The sequence below is a fragment of the Cyprinodon tularosa genome, unplaced genomic scaffold (assembly GCF_016077235.1).
Source record: "Cyprinodon tularosa strain WSP-4 unplaced genomic scaffold, ASM1607723v1 ctg46, whole genome shotgun sequence".
Classification (NCBI taxonomy): Eukaryota; Metazoa; Chordata; class Actinopteri; order Cyprinodontiformes; family Cyprinodontidae; genus Cyprinodon; species Cyprinodon tularosa.
In genome coordinates, this window is record NW_024039185.1 from 2026103 (window position 1) to 2051099 (window position 24997).

Below are 24997 nucleotides of genomic sequence, written 5' to 3' on the forward strand. Positions count from 1 at the left end.
AAGAACCGGAATGCCGGCCTTTACCTCTGTGACTCAGATCTATTCCTCTACCTACATGATAATCCTGTTAAATGATCCTGCTTATGCACAGTTGACAAAATCGGATGATCTTTCTGTTTATTTATCCTGTAGTTCATCAAGCACATGTAAACAAAAACTGCTAAGCTATATTTTCATCAGAAACCACCTTGAAATAAACAGTTTTTCTGATAGTCACCTTACTTTACTGTACCAGGACTTTTTTTGTTTTTTGTCTTTTACAAAACATGCAAATGTTCTGTTCTCCTGCACACCATATTAAAAAAAAAATCCATCTTTTTCCATTTTTATAAAAAAAATTTTAAATCCAGGGAAATTCCAGTCTGACTGTTTTATGATTTGTTTTCAAAGATGGTCTCCCCGTTTTTGGCTCAAACAACGTTGTATCTTGCAGTGGGACACTGATGTTTTTCTGGGCTCTTTAGTTACCATTCATATTCTCCGTCTCTTTGCTTTGTCATCAACTTTCTGCCTGTGGCCATATCCAGGGGGGTAGGCTATAGGCTCATGGATCTTCAATTTTTGATTTATAAGTGCAAATCTAATGACAGCGACAGCAAACTTCTTAGAGAGTTGGGTAAAAATTCAAAAAATATCCACTGGAATTGGTTTCCAAGATTTGAAGAAGTTTCGCCACCTCTCCAGGAAGCTTTCTCAATTCAAATGTCTGGATCCGCAGTGAGTTTGAGTCTTATATAGACAAAGCCTTGCATCGCTTGGAAACATGCAAATGGTTGCCGATGAATGGGTCGTTTGGTTCCATTGTTAGCCTGTAATATCTGAAACCTGTCTATGATTCTGAGGGTCCTTAGAGAGTGTTACATTTAACATGCCTTTGATTACTTTAAACTTCTTTTAAATCTCCTGGGACAACTCTTTCCCTTGCTTACTCTTGTCCATGTTGAGTGTGGTACACACCATGTCACCAAATGGTACAGTGACTACCTGTAGCACCATATATATGCTCACTGACTATTTAGAAGATTGCGGATGCCTGCAACGCTAATTAGTGGACGCAACTTTATTTAACATATACCTCTGGTCACATTATTTTCTTTTCATCCCCTTTTGTGTAGGCCTACTCCATGATTTTTTTTGTTTTTTTTGTTTAAACATTCTGTGGAAGCATGGTTAAAAAGCAATGTCTGACTTACTTTTGTTCAGTTTTACAGAATTTGTATTTATTATTATTATTTTTTTTTTATATTGAAGATATTTTTGTTATTGTTTGCTTTCCTTTCATTAAAGGTACAGTGGAGGATGTTCTTTTTCCGTGTGTTTATCAAAATAAGTGTTACTCCTAACTGTCATTCTGGTGATATGTTTACGTAAGGCTGTCCTTCGTGCTCGTATGCATAGATAGCTATCTTTTTGTACGTATGTGCACTTTCAGGCGTATATTTGTGGTGAGCTATGGTTTTAGCCAGGTTTCACCTTTTTCACCCAATTCTTTGAAAATGGGCAAGGGTCGTAAGAGAAAAACGGTCTTCGAAGTGTATGAGAAGAAGAGAAAGGCGTCAGTAGAGAGAGAGAAGACCAGTGTGTTTTTGAGTGTTTTTTGCCTTTGCTTTGAGTCTTTCCCACAATGGCGTACACTGAAAGCACAGGTCAAGCTTCCCACTGATGCCTTCATTGTTAAGTTTTTACTTGACAGGTAAAGTTTGGCATGTTATTTGGAGAAATCTATTTCATTATCTATCTAATCTATTTCACATCACTATTGGGAAAAATTATCTACCTCTATATTGTAACTTTCCAAGGAAGATGAGTTTATCTATTTTGTAGTTTGCATTGTAAGTAGTTACACTGTGACCACAGATCCTTATTCACGGCGCAAACATGTCCAAATTTCTAATGCAGCACACACACGCATACAAGCATGTCATGATTATTTTAATGTACCAGTAGTCTTATTTGTGTAGAAACTTTATATTTAAATATGGGTGTGATTAGATCTATCCGAGCAACCGTCTTATTGTTTCCCACACATCATAAAGGAGAAATGGGCTTGTACAAGCTCTTGCACGTGTCTAATAGGCGTTCCCTCATAAGTGCGGGTACAGGGTTGTGCATGTCCTTTTTTTTAAGCGAAGAGGGCGGGTCTTTTCAAAAATACCTTTATACAAGGGGTATCAACACATTTTTTCAATGTGTGTAAATGGTTTCCTCCTCTTTTAGCACAATTTGGTTCTGCCCCCAATAAATCTGCAGATTGTGTGTTTACAGCAAGTTATATTTTTTGGTAAAAGAAAAATGTGTTTCTAAGCCATGTAGTTGGGAGGACTAATGATAACATGTATTTTTTAAAGTAATAAATAATTCTAATATTTATGGCGACCTTTGCATTGGTTGCCTATCTTTAAGTGCTTTAAAAAAAATGCTGAACATTGTTTATAAATTTACGGAAGAGGATTAGGGCCACTGAAAAAAGTAAACAGATTTTTAAATTTTATTTCAGTTTAACATGGTTTTTCCCATGTTAAACTGAAATAAAATTTAAAAATCAGTTTCTCAGAATTCTGAGAAAAAAAGTCAGAATTCTGACATTAAAGTCAGAATTCTGACTTTTTTCCCATACTATACTGAAATAAAATAAAAAAAATCAGTTAACTTTTATTTATTTTTTTCAGTGGCCCTAATCCTCTTCCGTATAAATTATATATCATAAAACATAGGAAAGTTGTCTTTGTCTGATGATTGTAAATATCCTCCATTTAAGGGTTTTATTAAAATTAGGGGGGGAAAAAACCCTTTTGCAAAGAATTAAAGATGCACACTTTCATTTTCATCTCTCACCAATGAATTAATGCATTTTCATCCCTGGAATATGATATGCATATTGATGAAGGCAAACAGGCAAAGAAAGCTTTGCACACGCTGACTGCTGAATGGCAAACGAAAATCAATATGCACCTTCTTTGAAGATTTTCTCTGCGCATATAAACACATTTGCACCTCTTTTAAGACATGTAAACCTTCTGAAGATTAGGTCCAAAGTGTACGAGGGGGGGGGGGATTTACTACACTGAAAGCTCAGCAACTCAAGAACCCAGGTACCTCTGTTTGGCAACTTATATGTACCCCTGCTCCAACAAACCAGAATGAAAAGGCTGAATGACCTCTTTGGCTTGTTAGCAAGTAATGAACAGGTCTGGTCATCATCCAAAACACAACACACCATGAATAAAAATTGTAGTGGAAACATCATTCGGTATGGCTGCTTTTATTTGGCAGGTAACCCAGACTCTGGCTTGATTTGAGAGTTAAATACAGGCAATACTTGAGGAAAATCTGTTAAAAGAATGAAATTGTGGAGGAGATCTTTTTTAGTACACAAACCAGAGCTACTTTGACGTTTAGAACCTAGCATAATCATGTGTTAAAATGGCCTAGTCAAACTTTCGGTTTAAAACCAAATGAAAATATGCACCAAAATATTAAAATTATTGATGTTCTCTATCTGATCTGACCTGGAATTAAATATCTTGCAAAGAGGAGTGGGCAAATCTTTTCATTTCTAGATTAAAAAAGCTGCTTAAATCGCAGAATTATCTGCAGCCGTATTAGCAGTTAAGTGTTTTTAGTATGTATTGACTCAAGGGGGAATAAAAAGAACAATTTTCATGAAATTATGAGAACATTCTATCGTTGCAACATTATGTGATGTGAAACAAAAATCCTAAGGTTAAGAATATGCAAAAAAGATGAATGTCGTAGTTTATGGGGAAAAAATGACACACAGATAACACACACTTACTGCTAAGCTTAATACTCTCTTCACTGCATCTCAGAATATTAATCCTGCCAAGACTCTTGACTGCTCTCTGTAAAATCCTGGATTCATGAGCTACTTTGTGCCAAATTTATTTCCCCATTATGAGAAAACAGTTCCTCCAGCAACCATAATCCTTTTTCCTAAAACAAACTGGATCGATCTTATTTTTCTTGCTCTCTGTTTGTCTCATTTAAATGAGTCACACTCATGCAGCGACAAAATCCATCCACTGCTGTCTTTGTTTTGAACATCGTCAGACCCCCTTACCCTGTTTTTATGGACACAGACCACTGCGACTGTTTGTGTCCATGTCTATCTGACCCTCCGTGATTCATTATGCGGCGGTTCAGTGTCGAGTGTCGTTTCTCATTGTCTTGGTTATCTGAAAAGTGATTAGGCTGCCGTTGCTCTGCGTTGTTTTTTTTTTTGTTGGAATAGAATTTATAATGTGACATGAGTGCTTCTCCAAAGGTTATCAGAATAAGAAAACCCGATTGGTGTCACTTGGACTAAAAATACAACCTTCAGCAGATGCTACTTACATCAGTGGGCACACAGATCAGCAGCTGGTACATAAAATCCAACACAAGACATTTACAAAAACCAAGAACATCACTAAAAGAATAAAAAATACAGCAAAGAGAAAATACTCAAGAAATACATAAAAAATATAAACTACTGTAACAATAGGCTAAATAATTGTACGGTATGCTAACGTTACATGACACATAAACAACAAACTAAGAACGTGCATGGTATGTTAACATAACTGTCTTGGCCAGGACTCCCCTGAAAAAGAGATTGTTAATCTCAATGGGACTTATCCTGGTCAAATAAAGGAATAAATAAATTAAAAAAAAACATATCAGATTAAATAATACCACTTATACTTCAGCGATAGTATCAAGTGCGACTTTATTGCATCTCTTATACTATCTATCTGTTGGTTGTGCTGTTCTTTTTACATCTCTTTGTAGGTGATGAAGCAGACTGAGGCTTTATCATTGTCTCCCTTTTATCTCCTCTTTCTTTCATCTTTTCTCCTTTTTTTTCTGTTTTTCCTTTCCTGTATTACTTACATTGCAGTGTCCATAAAATCTGTAATACTCCCTGCATGAATTATAATAAAGGTATTTATATACTTATATATCTTTTTGGCATCAAAACAATTATTCTTATTGTCACATCGCCAGACAGGACAGTGTAAAAAAAAAAATATATATATATATATATATATATATATATATATATATATATATATATATATATATATATATATATACACACTTTATTAGGTACCCCATGCTAGTAACGGGTTGGACCCTTTTGCCTTCAGAACTGCCTCAATTCTTCGTGGCATAGATTCAACAAGGTGCTGGAAGCATTCCTTAGGGAGTTTGGTCCATATTGACATGATGGCATCACACAGTTGCTGCAGATTTGTCGGCTGCACATCCATGATGCGAATCACCCGTTCCACCACATCCCAAAGATGCTCTATTGGATTGAGATCTGGTGACTGTGGAGGCCATTTGAGTAGAGTGAACTCATTGTCATGTTCAAGAAACCAGTCTGAGATGATTCCAGCTTTATGACATGGCGCATTATCCTGCTGAAAGTAGCCATCAGAAGTTGGGTACATTGTGGTCATAAAGGGATGGACATGGTCAGCAACAATACTCAGGTAGGCTGTGGCGTTGCAACGATGCTCAATTGGTACCAAGGGGCCCAAAGAGTGCCAAGAAAATATTCATCACACCATGACACCACCACCACCAGCCTGAACCGTTGATACAAGGCAGGATGGATCCATGCTTACATGTTGTAGACGCCAAATTCTGACCCTACCATCCGAATGTCACAGCAGAAATCGAGACTCATCAGACCAGGCAACGTTTTTCCAATCTTCTATTGTCCAATTTCGATGAGCTTGTGCAAATTGTAGCCTCAGTTTCCTGTTCTTAGCTGAAAGGAGTGGCACCCGGTGTGGTCTTCTGCTGCTGTAGCCCATCTGCCTCAAAGTTCGACGTACTGTGCGTTCAGAGATGCTCTTCTGCCCACCTTGGTTGTATCGGGTGGTTATTTGAGTCACTGTTGACCTTCTATCAGCTTGAACCAGTCTGGCCATTCTCCTCTGACCTCTGGCATCAGCAAGGCATTTCCGCCCACAGAACTGCCGCTCACTGGATGTTTTTTCTTTTTCGGACCATTCTCTGTAAACCCTAGAGATGGTTGTGCGTGAAAATCCCAGTAGATCAGCAGTTTCTGAAATACTCAGACCAGCCCTTCTGGCACCAACAATCATGCCACGTTCAAAGTCACTCAAATCACCTTTCTTCCCCATACTGATGCTCGGTTTGAACTGCAGGAGATTGTCTTGACCATGTCTACATGCCTAAATGCACTGAGTTGCCGCCATGTGATTGGCTGCTTAGAAATTAAGTGTTAACAAGCAGTTGGACAGGTGTACCTAATAAAGTGGCCGGTGAGTGTATGTGTATGTATATATATATATATATATATATATATATATATATATATATATATATATATGCACGCCCATGAGAAAGCCAGTGACTGTAAGTTGGAGGGGAGTTTGCTGCTATTTGGCTGCCATGTGGCTGGCTTTTTACTGGGAAGGGCCATTTTGAATGGCTGCTACTGTAATTGGAAGTAATTTAAAAACAAACAACCTTAAATAATATATATATATAAAGCTGTGATTAATCCAGTTCTAAATGTTTAAAGTGGCTCTAGAACATTCCTCTGAGACCAGCTTTTCTGCAAATGAAGAATCAATATGTTACATTATTTTAGCAGTAACAGGTTTAATTGTTCTATAACTAAAATCAAAAGAACTTCAAAACACTTATTATTTTTGTTTGGAATATGACTCATCAAAAAATGATACTTTGATGTTTTCAATCAGTGTCATTGTACTCATACACTCCTGGTAAACACAAAGATGAGACGCTGCAGTTATGTTGTCGACAGCCTCAGAGTCACTCACAGGGGAAAGCAATGGTGCAAAAAGGCGCAGCAGAAAATGATGCAACAATCTCTTTTTAATCCAAACCCATGCAGCAGACTTCCCCTCCGAATGGCAGCAGAGTGAGGAGCTCAACCAAACAGGCAAAGCTCAGCTGTGTCTGAGATATAACAGATAAGTATCACAGCAACAGCAAAAACAAGCCTGCTGAGCTGAGGCCGGGGTCGCTGCCGGAACAAATCTTACATCTGCAATTTAGGAAAACAACAGTTTTTTTGTTTTTTTTCTGGTTTGTTTTTATGGACAACATCTACTTTGTCATTGTCACATATTCATTTCAGAGTGTTTGGAGGATAAGAGGGTGCTGTTATAAGCTTTTACCTCTTGATGCGTGTAATCATGAAACAGAGATCTAGAGATGAGCCCCCGATTAAATATCTTTAAAAGAAATGTACATGACCTTCAGTACCATCAAGGCCAAGTTTATAGGTAGAGGCTTGTTTGTGCAGCCCTGGCACCTCAGCTTTCAATGTCCAAGTTAGACTGGTTACTTCCTATCAAACAATGAAAAATATTTAATTACCCAGTTCATCACAATGATGATTACGGTAAGACCAAATAAATAAATCCTCCTCCAAAGATGTAGATTTCTTATCTGCCTACTTATCTGACACAAACAGGAACTGCTCTACTGACCTAGTTTGGTTTGTGATAAACAATTAACTTTTGCTTCTATTTATTATCCAAAAAACCCAATATGACTAATTATCCAAATAACTCTTAACTGGTTCCTTACACTCCAGAAAAAAGCTTTCGGTTTAAGGTTCATTATTCACATATTTTACATTTTAGATTAGCAGACAACCTTTTGACATTTTTTCTCACCTTTATTCAAAGAGAAACTAAACTGAAAATAAAATTTCTTTGCATATAAACTATATATATTTAGCCTTGAAGTGTCTAAGACACGCTTTTCCATCAAATGAACAAAAAAACGGAACAAAGCGTATAAATAATGCAAACTTCTTTGTTATTTTAGTTTGTTTTCACACGTGTAGTGTGGACTGTAATGAGGCCTGGAATGTTAAAATCATACATCGTTTCAATACTCAGCTAGTACGGTTGCTTTCACATTAGCTTTTTGTCACCAAGAACCAAACGCCACAGTACTTGGAGAGCCTCATGTCTCTACAACAACCTGTTAAATTCCATAAAAAATAACAGATAAACGAATAAAACTTTCATAATGGAGACTGAGGTACGTTGGTTATCAGCAGCTCTTGCCTTTTTTTTCTGTATGGTTTGGATGTACAACTACCAGCAAAAATGTGAAAATGAAGTCTTAATTTGCTAATGCACTGGAGACACTAAATGGAAATTCTGCCTGATCAAGGAGAAGCCGCAAATTACTGTTCCTTAACATGCACCATGAGATCCTCATCTGGCGCAGATACCGATGACCAACAAGGTAATCTTTGACCGTTATGTATAATCATGTAAAAACTTTGTGTTTTTAAGGTGAGGAGCTAGGGGAGGGCTTTCACTTTTCCCTTTTTATGCGGCACTGTCCAGCCTATATGTTGATGTTTCTCTGTGTGCTGGGCAATTGCTTCATTAAAAAACCTTCTGACCAGATTTCCAGCCAACCGTATAATGCACCGCTAAGGTGAATATGGGAACCCTTTAAGCTCAAAGTTGTTAACCCCTTGAACCCTACGGACCCACCGGCGGGTCCAGCTGCTACATGACCTCGTAATTTTACCAAACCCCCAGTATTGATGTAAAAAACATATTTGGCACAGTTTGGTGACATTTATGGATAAATGTGCCAAAATGGCCTCTCCGCCTAAGAAATTTCTCACTAATACCATTCTAAAATAAATATGATTCATCTGATTGAGTCCAAATTTGGTATATTTTTACACAACATTTAGATTTGAAAGTCTGTACTACTTTTTTGTGCTATAAATAATATTTTGGTAGTGTTTTGCAATGTTTATTTCAAAGAAAATTTTGGCGAGGTTCAAAAAATGCAAAATATTTTGTATTTTGTCCCTAATATTCCAGGCAGGGTCAAAGCTACAATGGTGCTGACACCAGAAAACCATTCTATGACATCTTACCTTTACAGACGTACCAAAAGTTTCTTCTTAAATCTAATAGCTTTGAGGCTATAAGTTATTTACTTTTGTGTGTTTTTGTCAGGCAGAAATTTATTTATACCCCCTTAGGGTGTAAGAGGTTAAGTTCTCCTGGAAGTTGCGTACTGTTGTTTTTAGACATCAACTATTGAGCACCAGAGTTCATCTGGAGATGAATAGAGACCACCTCTTTAGGCTGCAATAATTTGGAACGCATTAGAGTGCCATATTGCTTTCACACGGACCCAACTCTGACTAAATATCCCAAAATAGGCATAGATCGTTATCAAAATTTGACTGTCAAAAGCCGACCAGAAGTGACCCAAAGTACTGGGTCATTCCAAAAAAGTACACAAAAAAAAAAAAAAAAAAAAAGAGTCCACTGGACTTTTTCAAATCCACCCTATAAAGTGTTCAAGGCTTTATAGGGTGGACCAAAAACAAAGCCTTGTTTTGGCTTAGAATGACTATGACCTGGATGACTGAGAATCTTCACCAGAATATGGGGTCATTCTTTGTACTAACATAATTTATAAACAATTCAGGTAGACAACAGTTTACGCAAAAACAGTTATTATGGAAAAACAGCAAATTGCTGCTGGTTGCAGGAATACTGATAACGTAGCTTTGTTAAACTAAAACATCTGCCCAGTAGGGTATGACTTGTTTCATTATTTAAAAAAAGAGCTCCAAGGTTTGTTGATATATAAGAACTGACAACTTTTTTTTTTTTTTTTAATACCTGCCCACCGAGCAAAAATTGGTTGAAAAGACATCGAAAAGACGACATGATTTATGTCGAAACGTCTACATTTTGTTGTAAAAAGCCTACACATTAAGCCTCTACATTTTGTTGAAAAGCCATAATTTTTTAAAAAGAAATTGAAAACCCATTTTCAACGTCTTTCCAACGTTTTCAAGACTATGATGGATTGACCTGATTTAGCCTTAAAACGTCTAAATGACGTCTGTTTTTGTGTCATGATTTTGGCGCTGATGGCACTGATTTCATTTCATTCACCAGTCCAGCTCTGCCCTGTTTTCTCATCACTGCTCATCTGGTCCACCTGCTCCTATTTAAACTCCTTGGTCCATCAGCCATCAGTGCCAGATTATGCTTTGCTCTTTGGTGTAGAGAGCTTTTGAGCGTTACTAATAAGCCTGCCTGCCCCTGTATGATCTGTTTGCCTGACCTGTCTTCGGACTCCTGTTGGATTCTTCTGTGGACTCAATCCGGATCTCCCTCTTTGACTTTGCTCTGTGGATTATGCCTTCCTTCGTCTGCTTGGGTCTGATCACCTGTCAGTTCTGCAGCCTTCTAGGCTTCCTCCTCTGGAACTCTCTAGCAGCATTCAAAGCGTCTTGTCGGCTGGAATCATGCTCGTTCTCTGGGCCCGGACTGGGACCGAACTCTTAAACCAGGTTAGTGACTCAAGCATTCATAATCATCCTCCGTCAGATTATCGTAGTCACAAACCTGTATTTCTCTCCGATAGACGTTCCTGCCTCAGACGTACTAGCCGCTGCTGCCACCAATGCAGATCCGTTCCGTTGTTGGTTTAATAAAATGCTTTAAGTACTCCACTGTCTGTCTTGCCTGAATTCTGGGACCTACTTTCTCAGCCTTTACAGCTTCGGGAGTGAGAGCTGACCGACCGAGCAAAAATTTATGGAAACGACATTGAAAAGACAACATGATTTACTTCCAAACAACGTCTACATTTTGTTGAAAAGTGAAACGTAAAAAGACGTTATTTTCAGATCGCTGAAAAGACATTAAAAATAACTGGGTTTGCAACGTATTTCAACATCTATTATTGGACTAAAGTGGGACAAAATAAGACTGACAAAACAAGGCCCAATTTTTAACAACAATCTTTTTATTGAATTAAGACTATGATGGACCGACCAGATTTAGCCTAAAAACCAATGTCAAAATGGTGTCTGTTGTTCTTTCTTAAGAACAGACAACGTTTTTCCTACGAACTGAAAGTATTATTACCGATAGCTGAGAACTGAAAATGTTTCTACAAATAATTTTTTCCTGAGAACTGACAATGTTTCCTCAAGGTGCCAGAATGTTAAAAAAAGGCTTCAATAAAAATGTACCCAGGTCCAGGAAACGCCCCTGGGTTTTACTGATTAATGCTATTACATGATATGAACATAGAATGTAAAAGATAGATAGATGGATAGATAGATGATTAAGATTTCTATTTTAAAAAGGTAGAAACTGTTCTGTAACACAGTTTTAACGGTGCACAGCCCCACCTTTTATGTGTTTCATTATTAAACTAAATAATAAAACCACATTATGAGACTGAAATGTATATGATTAGATATAAATGATGTAAATGATGCAAATGATTAGATGTCTTCAGGTCTTAAAATCATCAGCTCCTACTCCTCTCCGCTCCTTTGCTTTACCTGTGTCTTCCATTTTTACCACTGTGTGGCGCTTTCTGCTCTTCTAGCAGTTCCAACACATACAGAGCAGTGCCCTAAAGGTGTGCTCTGCTATCTGATGACAGCTGACGTTCTTCTGCTCTGTCACTCTGAGACGGTCACTGAATTGTATCTGTGGAAACATCAAATTCCTCACTGCTGTCTATGTTGTTATCGACTGTAACTGCAGTCAGTTTATGTGCAAAGGTTCCCTTTTTGTGCATAAAGGAGAAACACGATCATCTGGAAGTGCTTTTTTTCTATTAAGGGGAATTTTAACCAATATATCTCCAACTGTTAATTTCAAAGTGTTATTTTTACATACATATACATGGATTTGTAATGTGAAAAGGATGTCACAAACATTTTAGACTGCTAAACTTATGTCACTGTTATGACCCCCTTCAAAAATGTGATGCAGGTACATCAGTATATAGACCCAATGTGAGCACATCATTCTGATTTGCAAGATATCTGGCATGAATACTTTCCTGATTTTCTTTATTTTTTATTTGCTATAAAACTAACATGTTTAATCATCCGGTCATTTTCTATTTCCGGATCAAATCTTGGTATCGCTTCTCCAAGCTGTTCTTTCTGGTGAAAGCTCTTTATCTACTGGCTGACACCAACCCCTGTATTAAGATGTATTAAGCTGCAAGATTGTATTAGTTTTCACATTCTAAAAACAATCAGATTTTGTTCTGTTGTATTCCAGAAATTACTCCACCTGAACTGATTGTCATGATCTACTATTCTGGACTTTTTGGTTCCATGCAAGTTTTCGTTTTGGGTTCTCAGTTATGCTTAATTTTGTTATTCTGTAAAGATTTATATCATTTTGAATTCTTAGTTTTCCTCTGCCTTGTAATATCGTTTCAGCATTTTTGCTGTTGTTTATTCTTTGGTCTAGTTTTAGTTAATTATTCATTCTTGTATTCTTAGGTTATGTTTTCCATGGCTTCAGTTATCTTCAGTCCCTCCTCTTGTCCCTCTGGTTTTTTCCTTAGTTAATCCATATTTTGTAGTCATTGGTTTTATTCACCTTTAGCCTCAATTAAATAAGTTTATCGTTACAGTTAAACCCTGTTTTCCCTGGTTACTCTTTGTTGCCCCCTAGTGCCCATTTCCTTTCCCCTTTGCTCCCCTTAGCTTCTTCTGTCCACACCTGCTCCCAATTAACTGATTACTCCAATCCTTGTTCGTCTTCCATATCTAAACCCCCTCTGCAGTTCCTCAGTGCTGGATTCTCTTAATTTATTCGTGTGTGTTTCTCCTGAGCTTTTCTAGTTTTTTTATTCCTAGTTCCCCACCAGTTATTTCTTGATAAATGTTTTCGTATCATCTACCTCACTATTAAAACTGTGAAAACTATCTCTCTCTCATTTACTCTCCATTTGGGTCCACAACAACATCCACCAACCCTGACACTGATATGTCAAGTGAAAAACAAAAAGACAAAAAAATGGTGAAATGGTGAAATGTGGTACCATGTCTTCACAGCAGTTATTTTTCCATTCTGGAGGAGTCCAGAATGACAGTTTAATAAAGGACTGTAGATGTGTTTGGTTCATTATCTGAAAAGTTGAGCTTACCAGAAACAGGACTAAAATGGGGATACAGCTCATTTTAGAGCAGCTTTGGAGCAAAATTGAGAATGCGGGTTTAGTGCATATGGACCCACAGGAAGAGGTGAAAGACGGGTTGTATAATCTTGACTTAGGCCTGCAGTAAAACCTGAATGCTAACTTTGAAAAGTTTATCATTTTTATTCACCCAGCAAGAAATGACACAGAGGTTCATGCTGCTAAGCATCATAAAAGACACAGACCTTCAGCTAAGCTATAAAGTTTAATTTTATTGTGAAAATATTGTGTCCTTTACCAAGTAAAAAACTAAGTCTTAAGCAGTAAAACACATTAAAAAGTAAATTAGATAACATTACATCATACTGCTGCAGCCAGTTTAAGTGCCTGATTTATAAAGTAGTTCTTCAAAAAAGGAGCAAAGTGATTTGCATTTGCACTTCAGCTATGTGCCTTCATCGATATGCAGATCATATTCGCATGAAAAAAACTGTGCAAATTCATGAATGAAGGATAAGCAAATGTTAAAAGTTGCCAAGTTCAAGTTTTCATAACTAGTCTGACTTCTTTTTCAAAATGAAATGTTAAATAAATAGATTGAAAGCTTGTGCTGCCCCCTATAGGTTTAATTGTGGCTTCTGTTGTTGAATATTCCCATTTGTTAACACTGCAAAGTTGGTACATGTCTATGTAACAGCTCTGAATTTGTGCATAATAGTGTGTTCCTATTTACCCTAATACTGAGAGATTGGAGTGAAGTAATCTTAAAGATAATGGTGTTCAATTTCTCTGCTTGCGGAACCACATATTCTACATCTTTTTTTCCTATTTCCACTACGACGACTGTTACAACTACGGTACTACTAAGATTTAAAATGTTGTCTATGGGATATTCTGCCTTCCTTGTACAAATCTAAAGTACCATTAAATAATTCACTAAGAACCAACTGCTTGGAGAGTCAGAAGTTGAAATATAAAACATGCAAGCATTCATCCATAGTGTTTTTCAGGTGAACATTTAATTTTTTTTAGTCAGTAAAGTATTTTATTTAAGTGGTTAGACTATTTGGCTGACAACTCTGTGTCTCTTGGCACCAGTGGCGGTTCTAGACCAAATTAACCAATAAGGCCATTGTAGTGTTTTGTTTATTTTTTGTTTTTTAAATGGGGTCATTTGAATAAAAGAATGCAACAGGCCATTGTTTAAAATATTAGGGGAATCATAGAGCTATTTACTGCAGATAAAGAAAATGAAAAACTGTTATCATATCTCAGTATTCCTGAAGCCAAAAATGCAACAACTTGAATTTTAATCATCCTCAATATATAACTGTAAGGATAAAAAAATTTACATAATCATTTCGATTTTCTGTGCTAGCACATGTCATTAATAATTTATCAAAAATAAATTTAATATTATGTCTTAAATAGGGGGGCCATAACAGCTGCCAAGCCCAGATCTAAAGGGGCTCTGGCCACTTTTGGCAGCTGTCTAGAACAGCCCATGTGGTATTTTTAAACATTTCTTTTGATACCGAGTTATGCATTTTAGGTTATGTCAAACTTTAAACATAAACAAATGTTTGTGTTATTACACATTCATAATCTCACACTGAATATACACTCTTTAGTACTTCCAAATAAGACTTTAAAAGGCTGAATATACAAAGAGCAGGATGCATCTAAGGCACCAAGAGCCCAGGGTCCTATTTAATGCTCTGCTCTGCTCACCTCACCCCACAGGTTTGACTGTAGTACTTCATTTAAGGGACTGAGATCATCATGAAAGAAGGTTAATTTGTACCTGGTCAACTAGTTTTGTGCTGACATGGAGATATATTTCTAATCATGCTGCAGGACAACTCCGTCATTTTTCTTGCAGATGTCACAGGATATTTATTCAAACCCTAAAGGAATGTCAAAGAGTTCATGATGAACTCAGGCGTTTCCTAGGCATTTAAAACAGAAATCAATTTCATTACAGATCCTATTCTATGCTTAACAATTGGTATAAACTGCTTTTACAAATCTTAATTTGTTGTTTTAAACTAGAATTGCCCAGATTGTTCTAAGGCCCTGCTCAGATACGAATATGTTTCCAGGGTGGTATGATTGGTTGTAGTCCAGTCTAACAAATTACTCTCACTTCTGATATTAAAATCAGTTTACAGTGATCTGACATGGTAAATGCGTAAAAGCATTCACACACAAAGACATTTGAGGAAATCAAGATATTTGAGGGGTTTTAGTTTTGTTTTTTCTTAAAATTAAAACCAAGAGGAGTTACTTCTTGTCTTTGGATCCAAACAAGCTTTGATGGAGGATGTATAAGAACACAGAGAAGAATATGGCACAGTGAAAGTAACAGATGTTGATGCAGTTTATTTTCACGATGTAACATGTTTACAAACTAAAATAATTTATGTAGTAAAGAAAATGACGGTTTCCGCAGAGATTGAGTTAACCCTAGAAATAGTAAAATGTTCAAAACAAAGTTCTGGAAAAGTCGGCACAAATCAACCTGATTACATCTCAGGTCTGTTTCATAAGCAGGTTTAACAAACTCAGACTAAAATCCTCAACTCTGAATTGATCTAGCTTAAAGCGATAGTTCGGTATTTTTGACATGAATCTGTATGGCATCCCCATCACCAGCGGCATGCAATCACACTGACTTACCCCTGGCAGCGTCCTGTGAGCAGAGTTATCGTCCAGTTTTGGTCAAGCCAAAAGTAGTCCGGCAGGTTTTTAGGAACAGCGAAATAAAACTTTTCTCTTCCCAAAACATTATGTGTTCAAAAGAGCGATATTTTTGCATCCCAAAAAGATTGTAGTGGAAAAAGTCACACGTCGTTATCAATTGGTCCTATTTTCTCTCTGTTCGTATCAGTGCGCGCCGTCATTCAGACAGCGAGCCCAACAACAGCCATGTCTCCTTCCGCCGCGGAGGGATGCCGCTGGTGATGGGGATGCCATAGAGATTCATGTCAAAAATACCGAACTATCCCTTTAAGGTTGGAAACTCTGATTTGTAGGTTTCACAACGGGTGGTGAGAAGAGTTTAATGAACTGTGAGTAGGGTCACACTTGTTACGCACGTGTGTAACAAGTATGAAAAGGCATTATGAGTGGAGCCTCAAGTCGACGAGTCACCAGGACAACAGGCAACAGGTTGTGCCAATTCACGCCCCCAGAACTAAAGCTTTTAATGCAGAAATTAAAAATATAAATAGGGAATTTGTCTGAAAGAACAAGCAACAGCGCTACAGCTGAAAAGGAGAGGAAAATGGTGTAGGAGAAGATTGCAACTGTTCAACAATTACAGTCCCATTAATAAATAAGTCAACAATATGGCAATGGACAATGCCTTATTATTTCATAAGAACCAAAATCCTAAGTTATCATCAAAACTCAGCATTGGCATTTTATGATATGATAGTCAATGTTAAAAAAGAAGCTGTTTTTTTTTTCATCAAAGATCAGAGCTTGAATTAAAAAGAAGAGAGAACAACTGTGACTGATCAGTGCATATAATGTATGAATTGTTTACGGATCTTTGTGCACCTTCCTTTTACAGAATATAAAATAGAATAACTAAAACATGATTAGTGTCTCTCGCTTAAGAGAAATATGAAATACAAAAATAAAAATACCAATTAAAAGGATAAATAAAGAAAAAGAATCTGCAATAGTTTGAGCAATCCAAGTGAAAACCTTAGAGAGACTTCATATTTCCCCCTGTCAACATCTTTTTTTTTATGACCCACCTTCTATGTTATGTTGGACTGGACAATGCATCTAGCATTATTATTAGGGAGGCTTACAAAGATATATTGAGACATTAGGTTCTTTGGCACTATTGCACCATTTATGATCAACATATGCTTTTTATTTTAAGATTAAGATTTCTATTTTTTAATGCTGAATTGTGCATGTGTCATTTTAGAATGTTTCATACTTTTAATAAATAACAGTAGAAGATAATTTGCTAAATAAAAATAATGAGTGTTGGCATGCAAGGCTATAAGGGTGCATCCACTTAGTCAAATAGAGTACTAACCTAGTGCTGCGTTAACATAATATCATAGCCTGCAAATAATGCTTCATTTACTCATTTTAACAAATTGCATACAGATGTGCATGGAAAATTAACTCTTGATAAGTAATGAAGTCTACTTCAAATAATTTTCCTAATTAAACAGAGGGAGCAGTTTCGTCTTCTGCTCACAATTTTATCTTTCAACTGATAAAACAGTGTAAAAGAAGAGATTTTATATCTATATAAGGGATATTATATTATATTATAATTTCTAACATTTATATTTCATCCAGATATACAGCTGTGCATAAGAAATAACAAACAAGGCCGCCCTGTCTACTTCATTTTCCCCACAGTAATGTCTCTGGTCAAACACCAACCGGGTCACAGTGATCTCAGCCCTGAGTTACAAAGACAGCTGCGCCAGTTACATATAATTTACTACATTTTCTCCTTCGCAGGATGATGACCTGATCAAGTGAACAAAATGACCTGCAGCTTTAATGTTAGCACTACTCCAGACCAACATTTTATTTGAGGAAACCTGGATACATAAAATAAGATCAAAACCCACATAACCTGATGTCAGATGAAAATTCTATGACAGTGAAATATTACAATAAAATAGTTTAAGTATCTGTTTGTTGTGAGTTAAATAGTATTGTTTAACTGCACAATCTTTAAGAGTATATTCAGGGAAATAACTAATGAATCTCTTTCTGCAGGTTTGGAGACATAAGAGAGAAATTTACCTTATAGAAGTTTAGAGCAAAATAAAAAAGGAGAAAAAAAAAATCAAAAAAGCTTCAGAAAAGTCCATCAAAAAGGCACAAACAACTGTATGTCAATATATAATGGTTTTGTCGCCCTCTATTGGCTGCCTCTAATTTTCCTGCACTAAAACACCCCCCCTTCATCATGCTTGGCTTTAACAGGATTACATCAGCAGTAATTGGAGTGAACCTAATGACTGACGATGACTACTGCTGTTTTATCAAGTTCTATTAAAAAAAGAACTTTATCTAAATTTATTCTGTCAAACACACAAATAAAGTGTGTTTGTGCATGGTTGAAGTGTGTGAGCGGATGCTATATAGCTGCAAATAACACAAACACATCACTTTTTTGCTTGCCCACACATTATAAGGAAATGTCACCAGAGTTTGTTGGCCAACACTAGATGTATATGCATGTGTGCACCTACCTACACACACACATACGCATTTATAAAGCTCCTTTCACTGTTGCAGTGACTAATCAGTGAGTCATGGGTCCCAGGCGGGAGGAAAGTTGCCTAAGTCAGGAGCCCCTTTCTGCCACTCTACATTTTGGCGCCGAGCAGCAACAGGTCTATGACGTCAGCTAATCATTAAGGGAGAGGAAGAGGAGTCAGAGGGGATGATTCACCGATCACCAACGTGTCACAGTCAATACGATGCATCTGGGAAGGGGGGGTGCTATGATGCACTTTGGATGAATATTTTGACTTGACAGGTTTGAGGTGTAGCAGGTAGGAGGGAAAGCGTGTAGGCACGGATCCTTTTTTTAGGCATATTCCCAGGTATGAATTATACATGCTGCTTTGACTGAAAGAAGCGAGTAATAAAATGTCAAGGAACGTATGTGATTCACACGCACTTAGATACACAGGGAAACACACACTTTACTGTATGTGCAGACAGCCCAGAGTTACAACTGTGTAAAAGTTATCTGCAGGATGTGCCAAAGTGATTGGAGGAGAGTAGGGAAGACAGGACTCCCATAGCTCTTATCATTCCCTGCCCAGCTACACAGCACGGACATTGGTGGTGGGGGGAGGGGGCTACTGGACTACAATTGCAAAGGAAGTTGCTAAATGTTGGAAGAAAAGCAACATGTTGATATATAAAAAAAAAAACAATAAAAGCAGATAAGAGAGAGAGGTATGTGGGATAAGATATATCAGTTTCCTTTCCCTTAATAACACCGGAATATTTACAAAAGTAAAATTTGTTCTAGTTTGTTTCTAGATGCATGCAGCTCATTTCATGCATAATTTTATATCCAAACTGACAACCATATTTAAATGCTTAAAGACACCTTCTTGATAGCATGTTCTTTATTTTCCTCTGAGTCATCGTTCTGTTTACTTCTGAAGTTTTCTGATTGTTGTTTTTCTAGCTCAGTTCTGTGTGGAAGTTAAAAGACCTTTAAGGTGTGCACAGTTTAATGCAATAACCAGGATAACTAGCTCCTGTTTATGAAGAGAAAATAAAAGTGTGCAAAATTATACAATCAGTTGAAGGCTATAGCAGTACTAGGGATTTTGTAAAAGTAAATTAATGAGATTGGACTGTTCCTTTTTGCCAAAAACCAAAATTGTAACGGATTTTATTTTTTCCTCTGCTTTAACCACAGGCATATACATGTTTGGCTCCGAGGTTTTATTGTTTTCCTGGCCTTGAATACTCTTCTGTCCAGAGTCAATTGTCACAGGGATATAGCTGCTGCTCTCTCTTCCCGTCTGTGTGGCAGCAAACCTAATTTAAGCATGTAACCATCACCCTAAGGACTACTGAGAGACAGTTGGTCTCTTATTATCAGTTGAATTTAACAGGACTAAAAATTGAGTGCCTCTGCGATTCAGAAATTGCATTTTTAAGCTGCAATTATATTGCAAATGAAATTGATTGTCTTAATAATTGTTAACCCCTTGAACCCTATGGACCCACCGGCGGGTCCAGCTGCTACATGACCTCGTAATTTTACCAAACCCCCAGTATTGATGTAAAAAACATATTTGGCACAGTTTGGTGACATTTATGGATAAATGTGCCAAAATGGCCTCTCCGCCTAAGAAATTTCTCACTAATACCATTCTAAAATAAATATGATTCATCTGATTGAGTCCAGATTTGGTATATTTTTACACAACATTTAGATTTGAAAGTCTGTACTACTTTTTTGTGCTATAAATAATATTTTGGTAGTGTTTTGCAATGTTTATTTCAAAGAAAATTTTGGCGAGGTTCAAAAAATGCAAAATATTTTGTATTTTGTCCCTAATATTCCAGGCAGGGTCAAAGCTACAATGGTGCTGACACCAGAAAACCATTCTATGACATCTTACCTTTACAGACGTACCAAAAGTTTCTTCTTAAATCTAATAGCTTTGAGGCTATAAGTTATTTACCTTTGTGTGTTTTTGTCAGGCAGAAATTTATTTATACCCCCTTAGGGTGTAAGAGGTTAAGAATTTCATTATCAGAAAATAGATAGACTAAAAAGATATACAGACTCAGAAACATTCATTCATTTGTATAAAGAACAACCTACTCAGAGCATCAATTATGAAAAAACTGCACAAAACATTTATACTAAGCTAAAAGCTAAAGAATCTCTATAAATGCAATCTACCAAGAATTCCTCAGCTGAAAAAGGTTTATGCTCACCTGGTTTAAAATCATATTTAGGTTTCAGGTTATTCATTTCACAAACCAGCTGCAGCAATTAATCCTTTCCCCATCTACCAAAATCTACCATGCTACTCTCAGGCTCCTTGCTTAGAGAAAAAGCCATCCCTCAAACTCACTGAATTAAGTCTCCCAGCTACGGAGAAGCACACACACCCCCAAGTCGTACATTAGCTCAGATTTGCTCAATACAAATTATTAGCCACCACAGCACTCAACACAACAGGAATGAACACAGGAAACTGTTTGTGAATGCTAACACCACTGTAAAATTATTATATTGCCTTTACATTAAACTTCTAATCTTAGTGATCCAGACATGTTTAACAAAGAACTTCCAGATACTAAAGGGCTACAGGCTTCAGTAAGAAGCAGAAATGTTGCAAATGATTTCCAAGGAATGAAACCTTGGAAATCAATCTTTAAAATTTGAACTGGAACAGAGCACTGATGACAGCTTTACAGGAATACTTAAATGTGCAGTGGTTTGACAAATAGATGTTAATGGCTTCCCCTTTGCTGTAGAAAACAGCACAGAAACAAACTCCTCTGCAATCTTAACTTATTATCTTGTCAAAACAAAATACTTTAAAAGGTTGAAGAAACAAGGCAGTTATCTAAATGACAGAAATAAAAACCTGAATTGACTCAATGTTGTCAAACTGTTATATCGTTGAGAGCGAAAACCTTTTATCATACTATAAGTCCAGAATTAGCTCCAAACAACATATTTTATGTTCTGTAATATAAATGTACATGTATCCAAAAGACAATGTGAGGTCATTATTTGCATTTACTATATAACTAAATGTTTGTCCAGTCCTGATGCCATGCGCACAGCTGGAGCGTGGGCAACAACATTCCAGGAAGCTTCAGAATAGCGACAGGAAGTTCATTTAGGAAACACAATAAAGCATGTTTACACACTGCTTCAACCACTTGGTAAATGATTCTTTCTTACTCTATGAGTTGGTCCATTCCAGCGCCCTGGGGCTCCAGAGGCTCCCCAGGTTTGCGTCGGAGATCTTGCTTCTGTCAACTAAACCCCCTTTTCTTTGCCTGGAAACAAACAAACACACATCATCCTATACTATGAGCTTGAGAATCTATTAAAACAGAAGGAATTTATGAATAAAGGTTAAATGTTTTCCATCTGCCAGAATATTTGTTTTTAATTGGAAATGTCTTTAATCTTTCTTGTAACATTACAGCTGTACAATGATTCTTTTGTTTGAACTCTGTACTTGTCAGCTGCTCTCAGCCTCTTTAAGGGCCTCTGAAGCCCCCTCAGATCTTGAGGTGTTGAGTTTCAAAGATGTCCTCACAGTGTGATTTATGATTGGAGCAAAGCAACACTGGGCTTGGTTTCTCTGTTTTCGTTTCGTCCCATTTTATAGCATTAGATTCTTAACTTAAACATGTGAAGCAACCGAGAAGACCTTGTAGATAACTAGGAAGTTAATGTAATCAACAACTCCAAATAATGTTTTACAATAGAATAACAATATTAATTTTCTTTAGAGGTGTTGAATAATTGTGACATTTCATTTTTTAAATAAACTTTTTTAAAAGTCTTTACAGAAAAATATCTTTACAATAGCCTCTTTATGTTACCTTTTACGGCTAAAATGTCATTGGATGAGCAGATTGATACCTCAGTACTTCAGCACAGTTGAATTTATAAACCTGCAGCCTATTTTCTTGAATTTACTGCGGGTCGGAAAATTCCCGCTTTGTTCTGTGACGTTAAGCGTGTCCGTGTTAAATGGGTCAAACCTAGCAAGCAATCCAAGTTTTATATTAATAAAATATTTTGTGGATACTCAGAAATGACTGACTACCGGCTTAACTTAGACACCAATGCCAACTCAACATCAGGTGAAAAAAGTAAAGAACAAAGAAAAACTAAGTACAAGTTAGGGATGGAACGGTTTATGAAAACCGTCCGGTTCGACTGTGTCGGTTCGATTCGCGTGTGTTGCGTTCGGATCATGTGCTGCTCCTTTTTCTCATAGGCGAAGCGTTTACACTCCAGAGCAGAAGGTGGCGGTACTGCGACCAAAGCCAACCACTAGTAGTAAACAAGAAGAAGAAGCGAAGTAGCGTAGCCGGGTGTAGCAGGAAAAAATCACTTGTTGTGGAGAATTGTGTGGGAATGGCGAGTGGGAAAGAACAGGAGTTGGAAGATGCGCCAGCAGCACTTTATAGGTCTGCTGTATGGGACCACTTTGCATTTAGAGTGACCTACAATGACGGCGGAAAGAAAGTTGTGGATAAAAATAGTGTGCAAGCATTGTGCAACACGTTTTGTTTATGCTAACAGCAACACGACCTACATGTCAGGCTAACAATCAACATATACCAAACCGAAAACCGTGACCACGAAACCGTGAACCGAACCGTGGATTTTGTGAACCGTTCCAACCCTAGTACAAGTACAAGGAGAAGAGTGCTGCAGTTCTGTGTTTTGGCCACAGGTGGCAGTATCATTAGAAAATTCCTCTTTAATAAATTTTAAAAATGCAGGTATCTTTATTTTACTAGATCCAATATGCCTAATAAGGAGAAATAAGTATTACCTAAAAGGTGAATGAATCAAAATAAATAAAGAAAATGAAAACCCACCACCCTTACATTAGAACCCCTAATATAAATGTGAGAAATATCTTCAGACAAAATCTTTATGACAAAAGCAAAATCCCTGCATTTACATTTCAGTCTAAGTATTGTGCTACTAATAATACTAAAAGATATATTATCCAATTTCTGTTTGTCAAAGTGAGAAACTGTTCTACTCCACTATCATTTTATCAGCTTGGAGAATACAGGGAGCACAATCTTTAATAATTTCTCTTTAGAAAATCATGTGAGATTATACAGAGTCCTGGGTCCTGTCTTTGGTCTTCTCCACTTGGTTTGAGGTAAACATTGAAGTTTGATTTGGTTTATTATTATTATCTTTTTCTGTTTGTTTGGCTTTCAGTTTTCTGGTGGGGGCTTCCAGATTTCAATTTAAAGGGTTCATAAGCCAAGCATTAAAAATGTTTCAACTGTCTTTGGTAGATAAGGCCACAGCCTCACAGATTTAACAGCAAACTTAACATTAGACAGTAGGCATTTGTAATTTTTTGTTACACATACCTCTAAATTTAAAGTTCAGCCATTTCTAAATATTCATATTCAAAAAATATTCAAATAAATATTCAAAACATTAGACATTTAAAATAAACCCCTACAAAACAGCTGTCTCCTATCTCAATGTACTGTGGTTTTTACATTTCATCTGCTTTTACTCATCTACAAAATGTCAGTCAAACATTGTAAACGTTCCTACTTTGATCATTTGAAATGCATCCCGTAGCTCATATGATCTATGATTTTGGACTGAACAGATTTGGGATTCAAACTTAGATTCAAATGACATCATTTGCAACATCGCCAACAGACATGAGACACTGTGATGCACGTTCTGACCTTTTTTCAAACAGTTTTACAGGGAATAAAACAATGTTTAAAAAGGATGCGTTTTAAGAACCAAGCAAAAAAAATGTTGGGCTTTGAATTGATAGCTTCTCATATGTGCCCAGAAGTTGAACTTCATGGTTTACTAACCATAAATGTAACTGTGAATATTCCTAAAGTTGGTATTCTTGTTTATAATATCATCAGTCTCAATGCAACCTAGAGTTAAATGTCCAAATATGGCAGCCATATTTGCAAAGCATCAGGAAACAATGCCAATTTTAGTGGTAGCGCTTTAACAGTGAGTTTAACCTTTCTTTAATGTACAGCAGGGTGATTTCTTTGTTTAACCTCGTTTTGAATAATGTAATACTGTACTACTTTAGGAGAGTAGTTATTTTCTTGCAGCACTAATATGGATCGACACACATCTGCCTTATTTCTCTAGTGTGTAGTAGTGTTTTATGTTTTTCTTTAAAAAATTGAATTCTGTTTCTTGTTATTCATACCTTGGCAAAGCAGGAATTTTTTGCAAAATTTCATGCATTTTTAAAAAGTATATTAATAACAAACCCCTGGGTGTTACACTGGTGGTTTAAAAAAAAAATCAGTTGATGTTCTTTTTTTTTTTTTTTGACTCACTAAACAAACAAACTTAAACTCGTGGTAGAAGGTTTCTACACTTTTTCAGAGTAAAACTAAACTTGTCTTATGTAAGATGCAATTTTATTTTTGTGAAGGTCAAGGCTTTTTATGCATCTTTACTCAAGATGCGATGAATTTAATCTGATATGATGATAACTCCGCTCTGGAACATTACACACCCTCAAACACTGAGAAAGATTTATAAAACAACACTAAAAGTCTCTGCACTGACCAATTTATCACCTGAGGGGGGAAAAAAATCTAATAGGAATTTAATTTATAGAAATCGTGTAATTATGAGGTCATTTTGCAGAACTGCAGCACCTGGATAGACTGTATTTGGGCTGTCAATATCACTCTCCCCCTCAAGCCAACATGGTAATCAGGCTGAACATCTGGCAAGAAAAAAAAACCCACTGTTGAG

The 24997-nt window shown here is 36.7% G+C and overlaps 1 protein-coding gene across 2 annotated transcripts in view; it reads right to left on the reverse strand.

The window, feature by feature from the left end:
• Positions 1-24997, reverse strand: part of LOC119793810 (ankyrin repeat and fibronectin type-III domain-containing protein 1) — a 233314-nt gene that overhangs the window by 201299 nt on the left and 7018 nt on the right. For both annotated transcript variants that reach the window (XM_038301085.1, XM_038301084.1), the window contains exon 2: positions 21428-21525. In XM_038301085.1, coding sequence (XP_038157013.1) covers positions 21428-21444 — 17 coding nt within the window. In that variant the 5' untranslated portion in view covers positions 21445-21525. The remainder of the gene's footprint in view (positions 1-21427; positions 21526-24997) is intronic.